Here is a 25,126-nt window from a genome sequence, read left to right on the forward strand (position 1 = left end):
GTAAAACATTGGGTTAAAGTCCTGATGCACCATGATGATAAGATATTGGGTTCAAGATCCATCGATTTATGACCTAAGACACTTTTATATGGGATAAGACATTGAATGTGAGTCTCAATGTACCATATTGATGATATAATAATGACTAAAGGGAAAAACTAATGTGTTTTTGATGAGAAGTCATGAAATCTATTGAATTTGCTCTATTACATAAAGTGAATGTGGTTGTAGTGCGTAATATGCCTGAAAGAAGACAAGTGGTTGAATAATGCACATAAATATGGAGTGATGTACTAAAGTTATCATAATTTGATAATCTCACATGTTTGTGTTCCATTCATGAAGAATGAGAATTTCTGATAAATGCTAAAATATGGATCCATTCTCTAAAGGGAATGAGGTGTAAGCCTTCTAAAATAAGATTTTTCCTATAAATAAAGGGTTTTCTTCATTGTAAATAAGATTAGTGAAAGATCTATGAATTCTAAATATACTTCAAGAGAAATAAGAAATTTTTTCTCTTCTTTCTACTTTCTTCTTCTTCTTCTAATTTCATATAGTTTCATAACACCTTTCATTTTTCCCTTATTAATGTATATAATTATAACCCCTCTTGCAAATGCATTTAAAATATTTATGGATCAAATTTTTAATAGAAAGGATTAATAACATCCTCAACATATAGTAAATGGCTCAAAAGATATCCTATTTTCAAATATTAATTAATTAAATGATCATAAGATAATTTTCAAAACTAAAAATGTCCTTCAATTATGACAATAGCATAAATTAATTTTTATTTAAATTAAATACATGGTTAACAGAATTATAACACGGCATCTTACGTTAAATAGAATGGATTCAATTAAACCTTAAGAGAACAATTTTAAAATATTGCATGAATTAGATAGAAAATGAGTAATATGCTTTTTGAAAATAATGAGATATTATAATTATAAGTAAAAAAATTTAGTTCAAGATACCTAGGTTGAAGAATTAGTCCACGTGGTTTTGCCACATCACTAACGGCGAAAATAACTTTTTATTTTAATATATGATAAAAAAATATAAATAACCTATTATACATAATTTTTATTTTAATATATAGTAAAAAATATAAGTAATCTATTATATATAATTTATGAATAATTTTAACTCTTTTTTGTAAATTCAATAATTTAATTTTGATAAAAAATATTTTCTTCATTTAAAAAAGAATGATTTTATTTTATTTTTTATCGTTTCAAAAAGAATGATTTCTTTATTTTTTTGGCTACGTAACTTTAACTTTTCAGGCGACATGTTTAATACTACAAGATTAAAAAATATTTTTGTATATATGACATAACTTTAATTTAGAACCACTAAATTACAAATTGTATTTTTTTACAACTCAAGTCAAATTAAATTATTCTTTTATAAATAGATAGAGTATTTTTTTTTTCAATTCTCTTTATTAATTGAATTTGATTTTTGCACGATCCTAATACCATCATATACATTGTATTTTTTTGATAATTCAGGTCAAATTAAATTATTCTTTTATATACGGATAGAGTGTTTTTTTTTTCAATTCTCTTTATTAAGTGAATTTGATTTTTGCACGATCCTAATACCATCATATAAATTGTTTAAATCGCCCACAGATTTGTTAAAGGTTGTTGGCCCCACATCAAGTGGTAAAAAGCTCAATTTTTTTTCTTTTAATAGAAAAGACAATTCGGCTGGCTGACATAAAGCTTAACAAAAAGAAAAATATAATCAGAAAAAAATATTTGGAGGAATAAGTAGAAAAATAACTAAATGGATAAGGATATGACTAGAGCGGTTAAAACGGGTTTAACCCGTGAGGTCGGTTTAATTTGATTTTTAAATTAAATATAGTTATATTTAATTTTTTTAGTCTATTTAGGAATAAGCCTTTTTAATCCAATCTCACTTGGTCTGCTAGTCTCGTAGATCCAATCTGTTAAACTCAAAGGCCAGTCCATGGATATTGAATATTTAAAAATATTATATATATGCATATATATTAGTAGTGTTTTATTTATAAATGTTTAATCAATAAATATGTTAAAAACATAAAAATCAAGTCTTTTAAACTGGCTTGTTTTTTGTGGGAGGAAGGGTTAAATGATCAACATTTTTCTGCTAAATCTTACGTTGACTATTATGTATTTTGATAAGCGTTCATCGAAGTGTGATATTCATAAATGTACTTCTATAAGTATTCGCTGAAGTGTGTTATTCATGAATAAAAATTTGCATATGTCTAGTTCATAGCGACTCCTTCTAAGAGAATAATATTGTTTATTTTTTTGTTAAAGGGTCAACCCGTTCTAACCTGTACCCCGCTTAGGACTGGATTAGATTGCTATTTTATTAACCCTTTAACTAAAAGGGTCAGCCCGTCCCAACCCATTTAACTCTCTAGCCCGTTAGGGTTAGATTGGGTTGGGGTGGGTCAACCCATTGACAGCTCTAGATATGACATGTACATTACAAAAAAAATGTAAATTTTTATACAATATATTAATCATCTTTTTTTAAAAAAAATATAAAAATATAGTTTCTTTTTTAATTTGTTTTATAAAATATATAAACGGAAAAAGGCCTAAAATACCCTTAAAGTATTGAAAATGGTACAAAATTACTCTCCATCCACCTATTGGCACCAAAATGCTTTTTCATCCACATATTGGCTTCAAAATACTCTTGTCATCTATCTTTGGGTTCAAAATTGACCACTTTTTTAATTATTTTAAAATTAAACTCTTTAAATATTTTTAAAAATACTTGGCGTTCAACTATTGATTATAATTTTAATTTATTAATATAATTTATAAACTAACTCACTACCCACTCATTACTAACTAAACCTCACTCAATAATAATCCAATTTTAATATCAAAATCGTCATAAACACTAATAAAACATGATGAAATTATAGATTCCTTAAAATGACATCCAAAATATATTCGAGTCCGAATTTAAGCTCCAATTAAATTTAAGTTGAGCCGCTTATTTAGGATGAGACTTTCAATAGGATTCTCTTTCAAGATTGAATTATAAATTTATGATTAAAGATAAAGAAGTAATACATCCCGAATTAATTCATGTACTTTTTAAAAATATAATTTTATAAATATTTATGATTTGTTTTAAAACTTTAATATATTATTTTGAAAAAAAGTTACCTATGAAGTAACATCACATAATTGAGACGTAAGAATAATTAAGATGAACATAGTCAGACTTTTAAGTTTATCGGTGATTTTATTTAGCCACTTGAATGTATGATAATTTACTTCTATAATTTTTAAAAACACTTAATTGGCAGTAGCTTGCATTGATAACGTGACGGGTTTATTAAGAGGAATTTAATTAGTAATGGATGAGTAATTGATTGATTTATAAATTATACTAATAAGTTAAATTATAATAAATAGTTGAGCATCACGTATTTTAAAAAATATTTAAATAATTTAAATATAAAACCGTTAAATAAGTGGTCAATTTTGAACCAAAAAGTGGATGACAAGGGTATTTTGGACCAAATAGGTGGATAGGAAGGGTATTTTCGAGCCAATAGGAGGATGTAGGATAATTTTGTATCATTTTTAATATTTTGAGGGTATTTTAGACTCTTTTCCGATATATAAATTATTGAAAATATTATTACTCTTTTTTCAATTTATGCGATATAAACAAAATTTGAAAAATTAATATAAAAATATATACATATATATTTCATATGCACGCGCATAATAAGAACAGAGCATTTTTGTATAAGCTATTAGTGATACTCACACTTTTGAATCAAACTGTGATAAAAAGAGAGGTAATTTTTAGATTAAATTGATAATTTTTTAGTATATATTTTTGAAAAAATGATACAAATCTTCTCTTATTATTATTATTCCCTATTATTTTTATAAATCTTTAAAAAATTTTATTTTTACGTATCAGATTGATGTATCAGCGCATCAAATTAATGTATATCACGTATCAGATTAATGTATCTCACGCATTAAATTTATGTATATCACATATCAGATTAATATATCTTGAGCATCAGATTATTATATCGTGTATAAAATATACATCATATTAGTATATCGTGTATTACATATAATATATCTCGCAATCATATTAATTTATCAAAGCTTATATAATATTATCACTTTTGAGAGATTTTATTATAAATTTATAAATGACAAATAATGATTTTATCTTAAAATATGTGATTTCTATATTTTTTTGATATAAAAATTATAGTAAAATCTAAATGGATAAAGACATATAGAAGTACGAGAAACCTTATCCATCCTCATCATTGTCACGTCACACTCTTTAACACTTCTATCACTACAAGATAACATTGACATATTTCATCTCCAGCATACTTTATTAAATTACTATAAAAAAAAAACGTTAGTGTAAAAAGTTTATTAGTATATATATCCTCCTTCAGTAACCATTTTTTTATGTTGTTAGATATTTCATCTTGAAGCTAAAAAAAACAAAAAAAAAAACAAACGATGTTGGCTATATTTCACAAGGCATTTGCTCATCCTCCTGAAGAATTAAATAGTCCTGCATCAAAAAAATGTTTACTTCCACAACAAACGCTACAAAAATTCGTATCGACTCGTCCATTTGACACCTCTTATGTTACTTTTGGAGATGTTGCTGCTCTTGCTTTTGTTCGTCCTAATTGCACCTCCTTGCTCAATCACAAACAAAGGTAAAATAATTACTACTAATTTTACTACTTTTTCGGTTTATTTTATATGATACTGTTTGATTTTGATTTGATAATAACATAAAATTGTATTATAAAATTTTTCTTGTATTAGGGTATAGGTGGATCGCGCTCCCTAGGAATTAGTATGAAAATTTGTTTAGTCTGATTTAGTTGTCAATGTATGTAAAAAATAATTAGTTTAAAATATTTTTTTAATTTAATAAATCAAGAAAAAAGTACTATTTTTGTTCAATTTAATGTAAAACTATTTGACTCTGAAATGATATTTAAGGAGAAAAAAAGGAAGATTATCGAAGTTTGTGCTCTAAAATAATATTTAGATGTTTTTGTGGTTGGTAATCATTTCATCATTCGGAGTAAAAATAATATTTGAAAGTTAAATTGTGCATAGTAATGTGATATTATTTTTGGAAGAGACTAAGAATGAAAAGTATTCCACATAAAATGAGACCAAATTTTGCCCTTAATATTAGTTATTTTCGAATTTAGAGAAGTGAAGTAAATAAAGACTAAAATAGTTCATAAGATATATATATATATCAGTCAAATTACACCCCATAACTTCTTAAGAATTGTGTAAAACAATAGCATAACGAGACAACTAAACAGGAACAGAAGGAGTAGCTCGTAGCTAGCTGTCTATGAATTTTGTTGTTTAGCTGAAAGAATGCTTTTTTGTATTGAATTTCATGGAATTGAAGCGCGATTATAATTATTGTTGTAGGTATTTTTGTGGTTATGATGATATTTACTGTTTGTTCATGGGGAGTTTGAACAATTTGTGTGCACAAATCAAACAATATGGGCTATCACCAAAAGGTACAAATGAAGCCATGCTAGTCATTGAAGCCTACAGGACACTTAGAGACAGGGGACCTTATCCAGCTGATCAAGTTATTAAGGATTTTGAAGGAAGTTTTGCTTTTGTTATCTATGATAGTAAAACTGGAACTGTATTTGTTGCTTTGGTAAGTATCTGTATTACTCCCTCCGTCCTATTTTATACGAGTCAGTTTGACTATTGACACGAAGTTTAATATAGTTTAGAATAAGTTGATACAATATTTGTTTGTGTGCCTATAAATTATTTCATTAAGGATAAAATAGTCTATATAGAAATATGTCATTTTTTCAACAGTGACTATAAAAGACACTGAGTCATATAAACTGGGATAGAGGGGAGAGAGGGAGTATTACTTGTTTGTTCATTTACTCAGCTCAGTTTCAATATGTTTGTTTGATTTTGACTTGATATGAAGTTTAAGAAAGTAAAAGACGGAGTTTTGAATCTTGTTGTGTTTAAACTAAAGATATTTTGGATGTATCAAAATGTGGTTTAATCTGTTGTCGTCATACAAGTGCAGGGTTCAGATGGTGGGGTGAAGTTATTTTGGGGTATTGCTGCTGATGGATCTGTGGTGATTTCTGATGATGTAGAGGTTATTAAAGCTGGATGTGCTAAGTCATTTGCACCCTTTCCCACAGGTAACATCTATAAGGAATTTCATATTTTATAGATGGAGGAATATTTTGGTTTCTTCGTTTCGTAGTAAATAGGAGAGGAAGTTGAATTTAGTTCTTCGATTTTACAAAATTTGATTCACTGACTTGGCTACATCAGCCCCCTCGTCTACTTAACGTTCCAATTGAAATGTACAGGTTGTATGTTCCATAGTGAGAAAGGACTAATGAATTTCGAGCACCCGATGAACAAGATGAGGGCTATGCCAAGAGTAGATAGTGAAGGGGTAATGTGTGGAGCCAACTTCAAAGTGGATATGTATTCAAGAGTTAATAGCATCCCTAGAGTTGGCAGTGAAGCTAACTGGTCTGACTGGAACACTTCTTACTAAGTCGATTCTCTGCAATTTTCAAACTTCCTTTAGTGTTTGTTCTGTTTTGGTTAGATTTTCGAGTTTGTTTTAGGTTTGGTTTCTTTCCTGTACGTGCTTTGCACCTGTGTATAACGCTTGAAAAATAAATGAAACATTAGAAATGATTCAGCTTATTCGATGACATATTCGAGCTTTTTCCCGTCTTAAAATTAACTTGGTTTTGGCATAGTGGAGATATTACAAGTACCCCTACTGCATAAAATTTATTATGCAGTTGATTGTTATTAGGTTTTCCAGGGAAATTTCCCCTCTGCCTATGCAATTAGCTCGACTCCAAGTGTAGCTCTTATATAGAACTCAACAGAAGTTGTTTGTTGCTAATTTTTGTTTTTATGTAGTGAATACGGAATCATAATTCACATGATCATTCATACTGGAAATTGTTGAGTGAGTCATTGATCGAACATGACGCTTGTTGGGTGGACTTAAAGTTGTGAGCGCTATAATTGTTGGCGTGTTGGTAAGCGCTCGATTCTAAAAGGATGAATGATATTTATTCCTAACTCAAAAATTTTACGAAGTGACAACTTTTTAACTACAACAAAACAGACTCGATTCAAATTCTCCTTCATCAACTCCTTTTTCGTGTTCGTCTTGGTGATGGTTGAACTCAATCAGCAAAAAATCTAAGCCAATCCCACGAGTTTCTCACTGACTTCCCACACTTTACGCGCTTTCTCAACGTCACTAGCTTCTTCTGACAACTGGTTCTCAAAGGAGGAAGAGTTCTTGTTCCAGCTCCAGTACACACCTGATTTTGTAAGACTTGGATCACTAACAACCTGTAAATAACAAACAAACAACATCTTATGTTTAGTAACTTTAGTGTGACAAAAATTAGTTTCTTGGTTAGGCCTAAAATCATCTTTACATGGTATCCCTCTTTGGGCTCCCAGTCTACGCTTCAGTTGGGCATGGGCGTGAAGGGGAGTGTTAGAGTGAATAAAAGTCTCACATTGGTTGATGAATGGATTGGTGCTCTCCTAATATAGACTCGAGCAATCCTCTCCTCACGAGCTAACTTTTGAGATTGAGTTAGGCCAGGTATCTTATCTTTACGGTTACTGTTATAGTGGATAAAGTTCAGTGGTTATACGTGAAACTGACACTAATAAATATTACCTGTGCAAGTCTCTTTCCAGATTCTGCCTCGGAGACGAATCCTTTGGTGATAAACTTCTGGAATGGAGGGAAAAGGAGCCTAAACAAGGGGATATGCTCCCTGAATAGCCCTGTTGTCGCGATGCAGCCAGGGTATAGGGAGGCAAATGTGATGCCAGTCTCTTCGTGGTATCGTCTATGGAATTCCTGCATAGTGAGCATATTGCAAACCTTGCTGTCTTTGTAAGCTTTGGCACCATCAAAGTCACCACCGTCAATCATGGCTGAGCTGTTAAGTCCATCGAGCCCCCTTGCTAAACCCCTCAAGTCCCCGAGGTTGGCCTTTGGAGGTACATTTCCAGCCAATGTGTTTGTGTTTCCTGATATTTGATTTTCAGTAACAACGATTAGTCTCCCACTAAAATGAGTATCAAAACTATCTAGACAAACGATGTTGTTATAAAGAGGTCTGACTGTTACCTGTAATCGAACCAACAATGATGAGTCTCTTTGAAGGGTAATCAGACTGCTTCAAATCATCAATCAACAATCTCGAAAGAAGGAAATGACCAAGATGGTTAGTCCCAACACTAAGCTCAAATCCTTCAGCTGTAAACGAAGGCTCTTTCGCGGTAGGCTGATAAACAGCTGCATTGCAAACCAATACATCAAGAGGATTGCCTGATCTCCTAAAGTTATCGACAAATTGTCTGACGCTGTCAAGCGATGCAAGGTCTAAATGCATTATTGTATAATTCTCCTTAGGCATCCCTGCTGATTTTGCTGCTCTTTCAGCTTTAAGAAAGTCTCTACATGCCATAATTACATGCCATTTCCCTGTCTCAGCCAGAGCTTTTGCTGTAGCTAGTCCTAGTCCTGAAGACGCTCCAGTGATTACTACACAACCTTTTCTTAAGGTTTTCTTTCCTGTCACAGGGGTACTCGTTACACCGGGAGATGCAACCATTGTCTCGGCTCTAATAGCTCCGAGGGATGACTTTCTTCCGCTCTGTAACGAAATTACAACAGGTTAATTTCACGTATGGTCACTGAATGCACTAGTATAGTTTGGAAAGTTCAGTTGCTTCATAATGTGACAAAAGGAATGTGTGTTGTGAGTTGTGACATCGTCTTGGCTCTAATAGCTCTGAGGGATGACTTGTTTCTGTAATGAAATTCTAACAGGTTAATTTCACGTATGTGTACTAGAATTGCTCGTTAAGTTTAGTTACTTTATAATATGACAAAAAAATGTGTGTTGTGACAATTGTCTCGGCTCTAATAGCAACGGGGGATTACTTTCCTCCAATCTGTAACGAAATTACAGTAGGTTAATTTCACCTATATCATCACTAAATGTAATAGTATACCTTGTAAAGTTAATTTACTTTATAATGTGACAGAAAACAGTGTTTTGTGACTTTAGTGTTACACAGTAGGTAAAGTTTAATGACAATTTTTATTTTTGCGTTGCATCGAATTAAACCACCTGAAAGCTAAAATTATACCTTGATTTTGAATGAAGAGCCAAAATCAGATTTAACATGGTCAGAGAGAGAAATTCCAAAGAGACTCGAATCCTTCAAAGATGCACTAGTTTTCCCCTGCAACATCACATAAATGAGTAAAAAAAGTATTTCTTTGGCTTTTTTAGAGTCAATTTATCTCGAAATTAAATTGAACTAGATCAACTTAATATCATTGGTCAAAATTTATACATACTTTCCCTATTCTAATTTACGCGATCGTCAGGCTTTCATTTTTAATCAGTTAAAATAATGACATATTTTTTATATTTAGTAGCAATTTAACTGTAAAATGTTTATTTTATTTTTACTGAAATGATTTATAGTTACACCAACATAGATGGAGACGTAGATATTCAAATTTTAGGAAACGAAAAGTGTCACGTAAATTAAATCGAAGATAATATAATGAAAGACAAACCTCCTTTGGAATAGAGAAAGTAGAAGGAAGCAATGCAGCAGCTTGAAGAGCCATGATTATATTAGGAAAATGATTTTTGTTTTGAAAAAATTGTAAGATGGAGATTTTAAAAAATGATTTTTGGACTGATAGTGTGTGTAGTAAGAATTTGGGACAATTATATTTATAGTTGAGATATTATGGGGTGTTACATGATATTTAGACAAAAACAAAATAGAGTATCATTTTGGATAAGATAAATATTTATGAGTTGTGTCAATTGTAAGCCACCAATCAGGCTTCAATGTTTAGATTTCCTTTTGATATTTCTACAATAAAATATATTGTAATGCTCAATTTTTCGATTTTTTTAAAAAATAAAAATCTTTTGTTAAATTAAAATCAGATAAATAAAGTTAAAATAACAAACATATTTCTATGTCATAATGTTATTTAGGGTCCGTTTGCTTAGGAAAATTTATCATTTTTTTTTCTAGAGTTGAACTTCACGAAAACATATTTGGCCATAAAATTTTAGAATTTGAATTTCCGAAAACAACTTAGTTTATATTCATGGCAAAACATACTTTAATTTTTAAATATGATTTATTGAATTGAAAATGTATATAACTCTTTTCATTTCAAAAATATTGACCTGCTTTTCTTTTAGAGGGTGTTTGAATTGGTTTAAAAGTTGATAAAATTTACTTTTACGTCGGTTTTCGATTTATGTAAGTGTTTGCAAATATAAAAATAACTTAAAATAAGTAAAAAAATGATTTAAAATAAATTAACAAATATTTGGCAAGGTCAAGAATGACTTAAAATAAGTCAATAACCAAAAGTAAGTTTCCCCTACCTTTTATTCTTTTGATTTAAAAGTCATTTCAGTTTGAATTTTTCTTTTTGATTTAAAAGCTACTTTTTCAAAGTCAATTTAAACGGGCCCTGAGTCTATTTTTTAAAAAATGACTCATTTTTTTTCACAATACACTAATTTCAATTTTTCATGCGACATATTTAAGGTGACGAAATTAAAGTATATTCTAAAACATTTGATACAACTTTATTTTATGATACAAAGATAAAAAAAAACTTTTTTACTATCTTTGATTACTTATTAAGTCAGACTAAATTATTCTTCTTAAACGGCGAAATTCTTTTTTTAAAAATAATTCAGAAACACTCTTTTAATTCAAAAAAAAAATGGAGATATTTGGCTCTTTACCCAAGGCAATCCTCTTATATTTAGTCATGGGCTTCATCATGGGAAATCTACTAGTGACAGGGACAGGGGATAAAAGGGCAGTTATTAAACTCCATTGTCACATGGAGTAGTACTTGCTATTCAAAAGAATTTAAGTTAATATTTCAACAATTTTTATTTAATGTTTTTAAGTCACTTTATAAATAAATGTAAGGATAAAACAAAAAATATTTAATTAATATTTTTTCTTAATTTAATAAAATGAAACTTTTTAGTAAGATAATTAACTTTCTAGTGGAGGGTGTCTCTTGACACTCCTCATTCAAGGGTACTTTATTGCTATTTGAAATATATTGTGCGACTTGATGTTGCATGACTCTAATTTAAATTCACTTCTAAATAGTAAAAAAGTGTAGATAAAAGATATAATTTTTTTTTGTAACTTATAATGAAAAGTAAGTTACACGTTTATACTATTGTGATAATTCATTACACACCTAAATTACTTAAAAGTGAATTTATTTCAATATTGATGCATATACGAACCACATCAATAATTACATCATATTTTTTTCAAAAAAAAATCCATGTCACCCAATTTCTTCTTTCTATACACCATCAAATCCACCATTAAATTATCATCCATAATCAAATTCACCACCGGAATCTTCTCACAATCATTGTCATCATAAAAAATCGATAACAAACATCATAAATTTATTAATTAACCATCAGAACCATATCACTATTATTGAAATTCATCACAATCATAATCATAAATTCACCATCCACATCAAAACCATGAGTTTCATTGTCATTATCGAAATTAAAAGTCATACCACCACTAATCTTTCACTCATCACCAAACCCACCACAAAAAATTATCCCAATTCAAGCTCAAAGAAGAGAATTGTGAAAAGTTACAATATTTTAATTGTTAAGAATTTAATCGAACAATTGAAAAATTAGTGCTTGATTTACTATTATTGATTTTGAAATAAATCTTGAGAGAATTTTTATAAGAGAAGAAGGATCTATGAACATACATTAAAAAATTAAATTTCGTGCAAAAATCCAAAAAAAAAATACAAAAGAAAAGGCAGATCTGATTTTTTAAAAATTTCAAATGCTCACAATCAACAAAAAAACACAAAACTAAATTGAATAATCCGTTCTTGACTTGACGAATTTGATATGGAGATAGTGTTTGTGATAAGAAAAAAATGGAGGAAGAAGAAAGGTAGGGTAAGGTTAAGGAGAAGGGTGGACGTGGGAAATTTTTTAACTCAAACGGGCTTTTTTATTTTTATTTAATCTTATTTTCATGTCAACTTCGAGGATGGTATTAAATTCACTTTTGAATAGTATAACTGTGTAATAGTTCACATCAATAGTTTAAGTGTGTAACTGACTTTTCGATACAACTTCAGAGGTGATTTTTTTTTTAATCAAAAGTATAAAATGCATGTCATCATAATAGTTTACGCATGTAACTAACTTTTCGAGATAAATTTACCAGAAAATTTATCCCTTTTCCGTTTAGCATTGTTAAAAATTTATACTCAAAAACTAAAAACAAAAGAACATAGAACATAACTTTCCTTTTTCTTGAAATAATTTATTCAATTGCATTCTTCATCTAAAATCAATAATACTAAAAAAGATGGATTTAAGATCACTTATAAATTGATTATTATGATGTCTTCACTCATGAATTGAGAGAATGAGCCAAATTTGTCATGATATGAACTTGGTTGGAAATAATTTTAGTGGCATATCGCTGTCTATGTATACACCAAAGTTTAACGGTTTAACAATATTGTATCTACTGATTGACCGAGTATATCCGATATATATTCACTACGAAAAATCCAAGGCGAAACCTACTTATCCAGATGCTATTGATCCTTGCTAGTAAAGTGCACACTTATTTTGTGCGTTCCTTATGCTATAACTATTCTCCATTCATGCGGGGGATTGTTGGGCATGTAGCTAACAGTTGGATTCTAATATGTTTGTATTTTCATGTACCAACCCGATAAACGTAAGGGGGACTGTATTCATTTTTTATTTAATCTTATTTTCATGTTCCAACCCGATAAGGTACAAATGTCTTTTCTTTCCGTTCTGTTTTTTTTTTCAGATTCTGATATGTTTGCAGATTTTTGTTGTTGTGAATTAATCTTTGTTCTTCTGATCTTACCGATTCATTAAACTTTGGTTACTTCGTATTTCTGCAAAGTTGTTCAAATTAGTAATTCTATTTTAAACACAAATTGACAACAATATTTGTTATTTAGAGAGCTTACCTTGCTGAAGGGGAGCCTTGATGTAATTGGTAAGGTTATTGTGATAATATAACCTAGAGGTCGCATTTTTGAGCTGCGGAAACAGCCTTTTTGCAAAAATGCAGGCTAAGACTATATACAATAGACTCCTATGGTCCAGGTCTTCCTTGAACCCTGTGCACAGCAAGAGCTTAGTGCACCGAATTGTCTAGATATCTTACATCTCATAAAGTAGTCATGTTTCGTTGTTCATTTTAATTGGGATTTTATACAGTTAATGGAAATGCAGAACAAGATCCAATGAAACTGAAGCAATTCGTGATGAACAAGGCTAGTAATGTGTCTAAAGAACTCTCCACCGTTATACACAGAACAACGCTCGACTCTATATCTATTGCTCAGCTGAAATTGAGAGTGCCATGGAATGTTCTGTTTGGGAATATTTTGAAAAATGACGTTTTCATGGTAGGTGATGCACTTCACCCATGACTCCTGATTTTGGTCAAGGTGTATGTTCTGCTTTAGAGGACAGTGTTGTTATCGCAAAGTGCCTCGGAGAAGCCTTTATAAAACCAATAACAGAACAAGAAAACGATGAGTCTATGAAGATTAGAAAAGGACTCGAGAAATACGCTAAAGAGAGGAGATGGAGAAATTTTACATTTATCAGTGCTGCTTATTTATCTGGTTTCATACAAGAGAGTGATAACAAGATAATAAGTCAATATTTTTTGGCTGGAGTCACTATATCAGTTACTCTAAGAATAGCTAACTTCAACTAACTGTTTCTTAGTAGCTCAATTGGATCCTTTAGAGGCTGTGAATATCCTTTATGGACTTTGTTTAACATCCATCTAGCATATTGTTCTGGTTTAGTTGTGTCTAAGAATTGTAATACCGAAATGGATCCTTATTTTGCAATAATAAAATACAAGTTGTGAGCAACCAATTGTTTACTTCATCAAAGATATCCAACAACATGAGTTGTATTTGGTGAAGTCTTCTTCGTCCTCTGAAAATTCTTGTGGGAATACAACAAAATATGAGTAACAAGTTACTCATTTACAATAAGCCACCCGTTAACGTGTGACTTAGATATATTGAGGCGATCCTTGTTGGGTATGTAGCAAGAACTAATGGGAAATGAAGGGAAGATGAAAAGAGAGGAACTTGAAATTCCTCTTATGTTTTAGTGAAAAAGCATTTGTCCATCATCGGTGGTAGAAAGAAAAATAGGAGAGTTTAAATATAGAAATACTCCTATTAATTGTTAAAACGATTGGAAAGAGGGACCTCCCTCGTTCCGTTGTCGTCGCTCGGCTTCGACTTCGTCTAATGATCGAGAGATTATTTTTTGGACGAAGATTGTTTTATTTATTTATTTATTTAATTAAATTGAATTAAGTTACCAACACTCGACTTTTGAGTTGATTATCTCAACCCGACTCGGATCCATACGACCCGTTTTATTTAAAATCTTTCCCGAATTTATTTATATTTTCCACCATTTGGAAATGAATGTTCTGACATGTTGCAACTTTAAGGAACAACCAAGACCTTTTGAAAGGTTGCAAACTTTCATTAATAATCGTGTGAATTCTGAAAGGGTTGCAACATTTCGGAACCTGTTCCTCTTGCTTATAAATACCATTTATTCTTCAGAATTTTTTCTTACGATTTTTTTTTTAATTTCTTCTTCTTCTTCTGCACAAATATTTGCTTCTGAATTTGCCTTTATAGAGAAACAGATCCACAATATAGAGAGATTGTGTGTGCTTCAATTTCTGCTGTATTGTTTGTTCTTAGTCCCTTGACTCCTGGAGGGCGATTCACGACTCAAACCTTGACTGGTTTAACAACATGAGATGGGATTCATTTTCGTACCTAAACCTTTCACATAATTCATTTACACGACACGTAATATAGATCCTGTATAATATGTTAGAACCTTGTATTTTTTTAGTATTTGCTTCGACTACTTATTTAGTTATTTCCCATCTCATCATATTTGTCCTTTTTTTTTCTGTAGTTTTTGTGGAAATTGGCTTAAAGACTTGGAAGTTTTTTAAACATCTATTTCTACTACAACTACATGGATATGAAAAGTCTCGTGGAAAATTGTAGAGTGACTCACAAGTTTGAAAAATTCCACACGGTATCATTGATGTTACATTACATACTCTTAAGTAGATGTAGGAGTTAAATCATGTCTTTAATTATTGTTTTTTTTTTTACTTTTAGGAAAACTTAAGCAGATGTAGGAGTTAAATCATGTCTTTAATTATTGTTATTTTTTTCTTTTAGGAAAACTTAAGCAGATGTAGGAGTTAAATCATATCATTAATTATTGTTATGTTCTATTTTTGGGAAAAGGGACCGAAAGATATTTTCACTTTGACTGAAATTTATGTTATGATACCAAATATTATGGAGGATCTTTACCCCTATACTATTTAATAATGTATTTTAAAGGTATATATGTGTCCGTGTAGACATATTATTATTTATAATAATGCAATATTTATGATGTTCACGTGGGCACATATATACCTTTAAAATGCACTATTAAGTAGTGGAGGAGATAAAAGGTTCTTTCCAAAGTTCAGTATTGTTACAACAATTTCGATCAAAGTTCGGATATATTTCAAATCTTTTTCCCTTTATTTTTCTTACTCGACTAAGTGAAGCAATAGTATCTCTCATTGGAAATTTGTTACAAGTTCTGCACCAAAATTTTCTACCGTGTGTGTTGCGTAAGGGGACCAATTCACATTGTCTTAAATAAAACACTGCAGAGATAGTCGATGACCTCGAAATGAACACAATATCTAAAGAAAAATTAGAAAATAGCTGAGTATTAACTATTTTGTTAAATTCTTTTGTCTTCCAAATAGTCTTGTGGAACACTACAAAATATGAGTAACAGGTTGTTAGAATTGAGACTATTGTAGAGAATAGGAGAAAAAAAGGTATAATCGGGAACCTTCTTCAATCTCAAGATCGTGTTAGTGTTTTGCCCTGATTTTTTTAATCATATTTGAGTTTTATTTTTGGCTTAAAAAAAAATTAAAGTATTATCATAATTGCTTTTACTTTTTTTCTGAAAGGAAAATATAATTCTCTTCATATTTAGTTGATTCTTTCCTTTTAGAAAAATATTTTGGAGTGACAAGGTTTTTGGAGTAGCTAGTTTTTTCCACAATGTAGTCGTTTATAGGCCTTTGTTTATGGGGAGATTTATTCTCTATACAGTTTCAAACGTTTTTCTTTATAATAGTTTTGATACAATAATATTTTGATTTTTAGTATTAGTTTTTGTTCTAATTTATTAACCATATGATTTGCAATTTGTAAGCTTCCGCATGACACCCTAATCACCCCTTCACATAACCAACAGATCGTTAACTAAGATCGAAAGATTCAACTAAAGAAAAGGAAGCTAGAAAGGAGAAAGAGTACTATTTTGAATGAAAGAGCTTTGTTATATAAGAAGACTATTTGATTTTTGTTGGTATTGAGTTGTTTACAAATGCCTAATACCACTCCTATTTAAAGTTGTGTAAGGATGATTCTAGATACTAATATAATAATCTAGACTATTCTAACCTCTTCCTACAAATATCTAAAACTCTGGGACTATCTAGATTTTTCCTAACTATAAATATCTAATTCTCTAGAATATTAATATTTTTTTTAGATATAACAAATACTAAAAATATCTCTATAAACTATAAAAATTTTTACTAAATATCTAAGATTATTTGTACCTTTGAAAAATCATCTTTATTTTTCACAACTATTACTCATCCATGGACCACAATTTGTGTATTTAGTGATGCCAAAGTTGTATTATTTTATCTCAATTTATGCCAAAGTTGAGCAAAACAAATATTGTATAATTGTTACTATCAACAAAAGACTGAAAAATTCGGTCAGTCTTTTTGGAAATAGACTTATGAGGGGTAAAGCACCCACTTTTATTTGTATGGATATTTTTCATTTATTATATCCAAATAAGTTGGGGCCAGTGATATGAAATCTTCAAAATTGTAATAACTACATTGAGATAATGACCAAAAAGTCATTTATGATAATAAAGATTTTAGGATCATTTTTAGCATAACTTGATATGATATACAATAATAACAAAGAAATTGATGGAGGTCATAAGAAAGGAGTCCAAAGTCATCAATTTGAATTTAATTAATGATGATCTTGTATCAATGTGATGTTCCACTTTACTTGGAAGCAGGGGCGGACCCACCTTATAGCAAGCTATGTCACCCGACACTGCTTCTCCGAATTTATTTTATATTTATGCTCATATAAAACCTAAAAAACAAAATATGTTACTGGTAAAATGAATTGTAGTAGATGGTCACATAAGAGATCTTGGCCTATTGGTTGGGAGCATGACTTGTGTGCAAGAGGTTGTGAGTTTGATCCTTAGCAGAGCAGACCCTTTTCTATGAATTTAATTTCATGAAAACGTTTCGTTAAGAGTTTCACTAGTTAACATAATCATGTTTATTAATACGTCTTGATTAATTTTTATTAATATAATGTTGTTCATACTATTTATTTTAAATATCGACATCGTCTACACAAAATACTGCGTACGCTACTGCTTTTTTTTGTCTCTTTTATAACGTTTGATATTGTTCTTTACAACTTCTTAGAATATAAAAAATTTCTTTATATTTGACCAACTATTTCCAGGGAGATTTTCTTAAACTTATTTTTTATACTTAAAATCTTCTATGACTCATAATTTTTGTATAATAAACACAAAAATTAAAAGAATATAGCACTTTAAGATTTTGAAGGAACATTTTACCTTAAGATAAAATGTTCTTGACAATGTAGTGTATGTATCGAAAAGACGAACATTACCGAATGATCATATATAAGCTTAACAAAATAGTTCAAATCTCGTGCAAAACATGAATAATTTATCTAATTTAAAATAAAAGTAAAGAAAAAAGATTCCCCCTTTATATGTAATAAGTGAGAATTATATTTTATTTTTGCTATTTTATTTTATTTATTTCTAACTCAAACGAACACTAAAAAACAATTTCTTGATTTATCGAAACCACAAATAAATTCTAATGAAAACTACAACCCTAACTCCTCCAGTTTCCATTGCCACCATCTCTTGAAGAGCAATCACTGTAGTAGCTACCTATTTAATATTTTCTGCAACTTTTGAAAATTTAAAATATCCAATTTTGCTATGCTAGTAATTAATATTTTTAGGTAATGTTCTCAACAGACACAAAAATAAATTAATATGGGTAAATGTGTAATTTATTATTTCAATACATGTTTAATTAATATTTACATAACTTATTCTACATTCTAACAACATAATTTATAAATAAATTTTCTCATTACTTATATTAATATTAATTATGTATGACTACAAAAAACACAACCAAATACAATATAAAATTTATACATGAATAACTTTTAGATAGTGTTTAAAATCCTACCAACTAAACATGGTATACGTTAGATTGATTTTTCTACCAAAAACAAAACTTCTATCAAACATAATAAAACTAATATAATTTTTTATACATGAATAAAATGCAAGTTATACAATAACCAAACAGCGCCTTTGTGATGCCAACGCTGTATTATTTTCTCTCAATTTATGCCCAAGTTGAGCAAAACAAATATTGTATAGTTGGTACTATATCAACCATGACTAAAAACTTGGTCAGTCGTTTTGGAAATAGAATTATTAGGGGGAAAGTACCCCATTTTATTTGTCTTTCTTGTCTCTCTTTAATTTAAATCTCTGACTTTTATATATCCAGTGTAATTCCTTAATTCGGGGTTTAAAAAAGGTAGAGTGAATGGAGATTTTGACTTGAGATAATTTTTTTTTTTTTTTTAAAAATGTATGTTGTGATCTGAAATTAAAATAAAAGTATGTAGAATTCCACTGGAACATTGTCTTGTTAAATCATGTGTTCAATTATTGTTCTTTTTATTTTTCTCACTTTACTTAGTCAAGCAATAAAGCTTAAAAGACTTGAGAGTCTTAATGGAAATTGACTCAACATTTTGGGCAAGTACCCCATTTTATTTGTCTGGATGTTTTACCCAACAGTTCGATAGACAATTCAATAACGACAATAACATATTCAATATAATCTTATAAGTGGGCCTAGAGAAAAATAGAGTATACGGCTACCTTATCTTTATGAGAGATTACTTTTGATAGACCTTCAACTTAAAATAAAGCATAGCATAGCATTTTGAAAAAGGAAATACAAGTATATGAATATACAAAAATCAGAAAATGAAAGATTTACCTACTCTGGACTCATTAGATGCAAATTATTTGTTGTAATTTATATGGAATATGATAATACTCGCATATTTTCAAACAATATTATTGATAATTTAAAAGATATATATTCAATGTTGGAATTATCTATTTTTTATGGTGTGTCTTAGGGTAATACTCCCTCTGTCCCTATTTACTTGCCCATATTTTCTCTTTTGGATGTCCCTATTTACTTGTCCATTTTGACAAATCAAGAAAGGACAAAAATTTTTTTCTATTATACCCTCATTTAAACTTCTTGAATATTTCTAAGTTTTAATTCATCATTTTTGAAATCATATTTAATAAGGGTAGAATTGTAACTTCACTATGTTAATTATTGTTGTCTTAATATGTGTGTCTTTTTTAAAGTGGACAACTAAATAGGAACAGAGGGAGTAAGTAGTATCATTTATGTTTTCTTTAGATTTGTTCATTTGTTCTACTTTATAAAAATTAACAATAATAATTATAGATTATGCATTGATTTTGTATTTTTTTTGTTTCTTCTAATTCTTGCCATTAAGGATATATATATATATATATATATATATATATATATAACAAGGACAAAGAAGGAAGAAATATATTTTAAAAAAAGATTGAACAAAAATGATTATTTCAACAAAAATTTTACCATTTGACGAAAGCAATAATTTATTTCCTAAATACATATAGTTAAACTATTTGTATTAACATCATAATATGAATTTTTAGAAATAAATTAGTTTTTTTCATTTTAATAAATTGTAAATAATAGAAAATATATAATTCATTTTAAGCTCTATCTACTAAAACATCTAAAAATTAAATCGCAAAATTCAAACACTAAAAATAAATTAAATTAAGAGTCTTTGTAAGAAAATAGCTCTCAATATCTTTTTTTTAATATATTTTATGTCTGAAGTTCAAATGGATTGTTTGTGTGATATAGTTGTTGTGAACAACTATAAAACAGAAAAGTTGGTTGTTATGTGTACACACTTGACACTACCTTTTTATGTATATATATATATATGTATATATTATGATGATTGATTTAGCAACATCATCTTATTATTTGCTGAAAATAAGCAAAAAGAAGATGGGAATTCTCTTTTTGTTTTATTCACTTGTCTGCTGTATTTTGTTGATAGTTAGTGAAAGCTTTTCTTCATCCATGCATCATCTTTGCTCTCCCACTGAAGCTTTTGCTTTGCTTCAATTCAAACAATCCTTTCAAATCGATGACCTCTGCGTATGTTGGGATGATAGTAATCTGAAATATGTTGATATCCCAAAAACGAAGTCTTGGAATGAGAATAGGGACTGCTGCAGTTGGGACGGGGTCACTTGTGACATGTTAACCGGTCATGTTATCGGACTGGACCTTAGTTGCAGTTTGCTTGATGGAACTATCCATCCCAATAGTAGCCTCTTCCAACTCCATCATCTCCGGACACTAAACCTTGCTTATAATAACTTCCATTCTTCTTTAGTCTCGCATAACATTGGCCGATTGACGAATTTGAGGCATCTCAACCTTTCTCATTCTTTCTTTGAAGGGGAAATCCCTTTCCAATTTGGTTTCACTTGATCTTTCTTCTATATTGGTGTATGGATTACAACTTGATGAGACAACATTTGAAACAATGCTTCAGAACCTGACAAATTTGGAGGTAGTTTCTCTCTCTGCTATCAACATCTCATCTCCGATACCTGTGAATATTTCTTCTTCCTCCTTAAGGTACATGTGTTGGGAAAGACAAGACACTAACAAAGAATGTCTGACAGGATAACAACGGAAGAATACCCAAGTCTATACTTTCCCTTCTCGATTTGAACCAAGAGAATACAAACAACCACAAGCAATATGATAGTAAGGCAGCAAGTAATTCAACCAAACAAATATAACAAGACAATAATAAACCAATCACACAAGACACCAAGATTTACGTGGAAAACCCTTCGATGTGAAGAGTAAAAAACCACAGGACCAAAAGCTCCACTATAATAACCAAGAGTTACAATATTGTTCTCCAAAATTGGCCATAAAACAAGTGCCAAACAACGAGCAACAACAAAATAAGATTGCACCAAATCTAGAGAATTAAAGGAGCAAAATCACCAATTTCGCAGCTACTGTTCACGACAGCAAAACTGAAGCTTCAGGCCACCAAATCCAACTCTGTCAGTTTCTAATCAAAGATTGAGATGAATATAATATGCTGTCCAAAAATCAGCTCAATCGGACAAGAAACGAAGCGGGAATCGCAATTTGAAGTTGGCTGTTAGGGCTGAATTTTGACTGCGAAAAACTGCTCTTTTTCTCTCTTTTTGGCTACTGAAAAAACTCTCTGTGTATTTGAAAATAAGACCTAAATAGGCTTATATTTGCCTCATAAGAATGGGCCTATGGGCAAAAATGGGTTGGTCCAAATTGGACTTTTATTTATCCACATAGGAAGGGAAAAAGGTCCATAACCCAACAATTCTCCCCCTCACGACTATGTGGAGGAGACCGCCATCCCGGCGACCATGCAACAATCTTCAAACTTCCCTCTTGGCAAAGCTTTAGTCATCATATCGGAACCATTGTTATTTGTATGAATCTTTTCAAGCTCAAGCAACTTAGAATCCAACACATCTCGAATCCAATGGTATCTCACATCAATGTGTTTAGACCGACCATGGAACATAGAATTCTTGCCAAGATGTATAGCACTTTGACTGTCACAATAAAGCACATACCTCTCTTGAGCACAATCAAGTTCCCCCAAGAATCTCTTCATCCAAAGCAATTCTTTACGAGCTTCAACGATAGCAATAAGCTCAGCTTCTGTAGTAGATAGAGCAACACATTTTTGCAACCTAGATTGCCAAGACACAACTCCCCCTGCAAAAGTAACCAAGTACCCTGAAGTAGACTTGCGAGTATCAACATCACCAGCCATGTCTGAATCAGTATAACCACCAAGAATAGGCTTCCCTGTACCAAAACACAAACTCAGACTAGAAGTGCCACAGAGATATCTCATAACCCACTTCACAGCATTCCAATGTTCTCTTCCCGGATTAGAAAGAAAACGGCTAACAACTCCAACAGCGTGAGCAATATCCGGTCTTGTACAAACCATCGCATACATCAAACTACCAACAGCTGAAGCATAAGGAACTTTCTTCATATCTTCCTTCTCATCATCACTAGAAGGACACTGTTTCGTGCTCAATTTGAAGTGCATAGCTAAAGGTGTACTGACAACCTTAGCTTTGTCCATGCTGAACCTGCGAAGTACTTTCTGAATGTACTTCTCTTGTGATAATACCAATTTCTTGGCCTTTCTATCACGGACAATCTGCATGCCAAGAATCTGCCTTGCTGGTCCTAAGTCTTTCATAGCAAAAGACTTACTCAAATCTTGCTTCAACTTCTGAATCCTGCAAGTATTATGACCAACAACAAGCATGTCATCAACATAAAGCAACACAATAATAAAGTCACCATCAGAGAAATTTTGCACAAAAACACAATGGTCTGAAGAAGTCTTCTTGAAGCCCTGCTGACTCAGAAAAGAACCAAACTTCCTGTACCACTGCCTGGGAGCTTGTTTCAAACCATACAAGCTCTTTTTCAATTTGCAAACATAATTCTCTTTACCCTTGACTTCAAAACCTTCCGGTTGCTCCATATAAATTTCTTCATCTAAGTCACCATGGAGGAAAGCAGTTTTAACATCCATTTGCTCAATCTCTAAATATAGACTTGCAGCTAAGCCTAGAACCACACGAATGAATGACATCTTCACAACTGGAGAGAATATCTCATCAAAATCAACTCCCTTTTTCTGATTAAATCCCTTGACAACTAATCTAGCTTTGTACCGTGGAACTGGATTACCATTTTCATGTTTCACCCGAAAAACCCACCTGTTTTTCAAAGCTTTTCTGTCTTTAGGTAACTTAACCAAATCAAAGGTATGATTATCATGCAAGGATTTAATCTCATCTTCCATAGCATCAAACCACCTTTCTTTTTATTCACTTTCCATGGCCTCATCAAGACTCTCAGGTTCTCCCCCGTCAGTCAAGAGTACATAATCATTGGGAGAATAACGAGATGAAGGAATTCTCTCTCTACTAGATCGTCTAAGAGAACTCTCTGGAGCATCTATAATTGGTTGTTGGACAACTACATCATCTTGCACTGGAGCATCAACAACATCATGCCAGTCATTCTGAACATGATCACCATCTTCATTATCAACTTGATTTTCATCATTATGAAGATTTTCTTCCGGTGCAATAGTCAAAGGAACTGGATCAACATCAACTAAGCTCTCACTACTCTGAAAATCAGCCTTGTCAGCTTTGTCAAAATCTTCAATTGTTTGGTCTTCAAAGAACACAACATCACGACTTCTAACAAGTTTCTTCTCAACAGGATCATAGAAACGATAGCGAAATTCATCTTGACCATAACCAATGAAGATACATTGCCTCCAAACTCTGTCAGGGACATCACCATCTAAAGCAACAACAGGAGATAAATTGATAACATAAGCAGCAGTATTAAGTGCTTCTGCCCAAAAAGAATCTGACAGCTTAGCATCTGAAAGCATACATCTAACCCTCTCAACTAGAGTTCTGTTCATCCTCTCTGCTAAACCATTTAACTGAGGAGTCTTTGGAGGAGTTTTCTGATGCCTAATACCCTGCTCTCTGCAATATCTATCAAAAGGACCAATATACTCACCACCATTATCTGAGCGGATGCATTTCAATGTCTTCCCTGTTTGTCTTTCAACCAAGGCCTGAAAACTCTTGAACACATCAAGTAGTTGATCCTTGGACTTCAAAGGAAATACGCAGAGTTTGCGAGAATGATCATCAATAAAAGTCACAAAGTAAAGTGCACCACCATGAGATCTTACCTTAAAAGGACCACACAAATCAGAATGTACCAACTCCAGCAGATCAAGCTTTCTTGAAGGCGGATGACTCTGAAAAGAAACTCTTTTCTGTTTACCGGCTAAGCAATGAACACATTTCTTCAACTTTGCTTGTTTCACTCCAGAAAGCAAATTTTTCTTAGCCAAACTATCAATCCCCTTCTCGCTCATATGACTCAGCCTTCTATGTCATAACTCTGATGAAGTATCATTCTCCACCAAATTTACTGAGTCTCTGGAGATGGAGCCCTGAAATACATACAAGTTAGACAACTTGTCACCACGGGCCATAACCATCAAACCTCTAGTAAGCTTCCACTGGCCAACACCAAGTGTATTAACATAACCCTCATCATCAAGATATCACACAGAAATCAAATTCAAGCGAACATCTGGAGCATGCTTGACATTATTGAGAACTAGTTTGGAACCATTGTTACTTTCCAAACAAACTGTCCCAATGCCAATAACTTCAACTTCATGATTATTGTCCATTTTCAACGTTCCAAAATTACCTGGAGTATAAGAAGAAAATAATTCCTTCTTTGGCGTGACATGAGAAGTAGCACCAGAATCCACAAACCAGCTAGACTTATCACGAACAAGATTAATGGCATTTGCATCACAAGAAACAAGAAGATTATCATTAGCAACAACAGCAACACGAGTTTCA

At 31.2% G+C, this 25,126-nt stretch overlaps 3 protein-coding genes across 3 annotated transcripts; 2 read left to right on the forward strand and 1 right to left on the reverse strand.

Annotated features, from left to right (window-relative positions):
* Positions 1 to 4,221: 4,221 nt before the first annotated feature.
* On the forward strand, positions 4,222 to 6,784 carry LOC101247791 (stem-specific protein TSJT1). Its single transcript, XM_004251803.5, has 4 exons — positions 4,222 to 4,747; positions 5,493 to 5,736; positions 6,133 to 6,253; positions 6,428 to 6,784. The coding sequence occupies exons 1-4, from the start codon at positions 4,542 to 4,544 to the stop codon at positions 6,619 to 6,621; spliced, it is 765 nt and encodes a 254-aa protein (XP_004251851.1). The 5' UTR covers positions 4,222 to 4,541; the 3' UTR covers positions 6,622 to 6,784.
* A 351-nt stretch (positions 6,785 to 7,135) lies between these two features.
* On the reverse strand, positions 7,136 to 9,943 carry LOC101248079 (protochlorophyllide reductase). Its single transcript, XM_004251804.5, has 5 exons — positions 9,712 to 9,943; positions 9,273 to 9,368; positions 8,245 to 8,773; positions 7,786 to 8,144; positions 7,136 to 7,445 (listed from the first exon to the last, which is right to left on the reverse strand). Exons 1-5 carry the CDS (start codon positions 9,763 to 9,765, stop codon positions 7,290 to 7,292), a joined length of 1,194 nt encoding a protein of 397 aa, XP_004251852.1. The 5' UTR covers positions 9,766 to 9,943; the 3' UTR covers positions 7,136 to 7,289.
* A 3,727-nt stretch (positions 9,944 to 13,670) lies between these two features.
* Positions 13,671 to 13,967, forward strand: LOC138340696 (monooxygenase 2-like). The gene has a single exon (XM_069292632.1). It carries the CDS (start codon positions 13,671 to 13,673, stop codon positions 13,965 to 13,967), a length of 297 nt encoding a protein of 98 aa, XP_069148733.1.
* Positions 13,968 to 25,126: the final 11,159 nt, after the last annotated feature.

The sequence above is a fragment of the Solanum lycopersicum genome, chromosome 12 (genome assembly GCF_036512215.1).
Source record: "Solanum lycopersicum chromosome 12, SLM_r2.1".
NCBI classification, from domain to species: Eukaryota; Viridiplantae; Streptophyta; class Magnoliopsida; order Solanales; family Solanaceae; genus Solanum; species Solanum lycopersicum.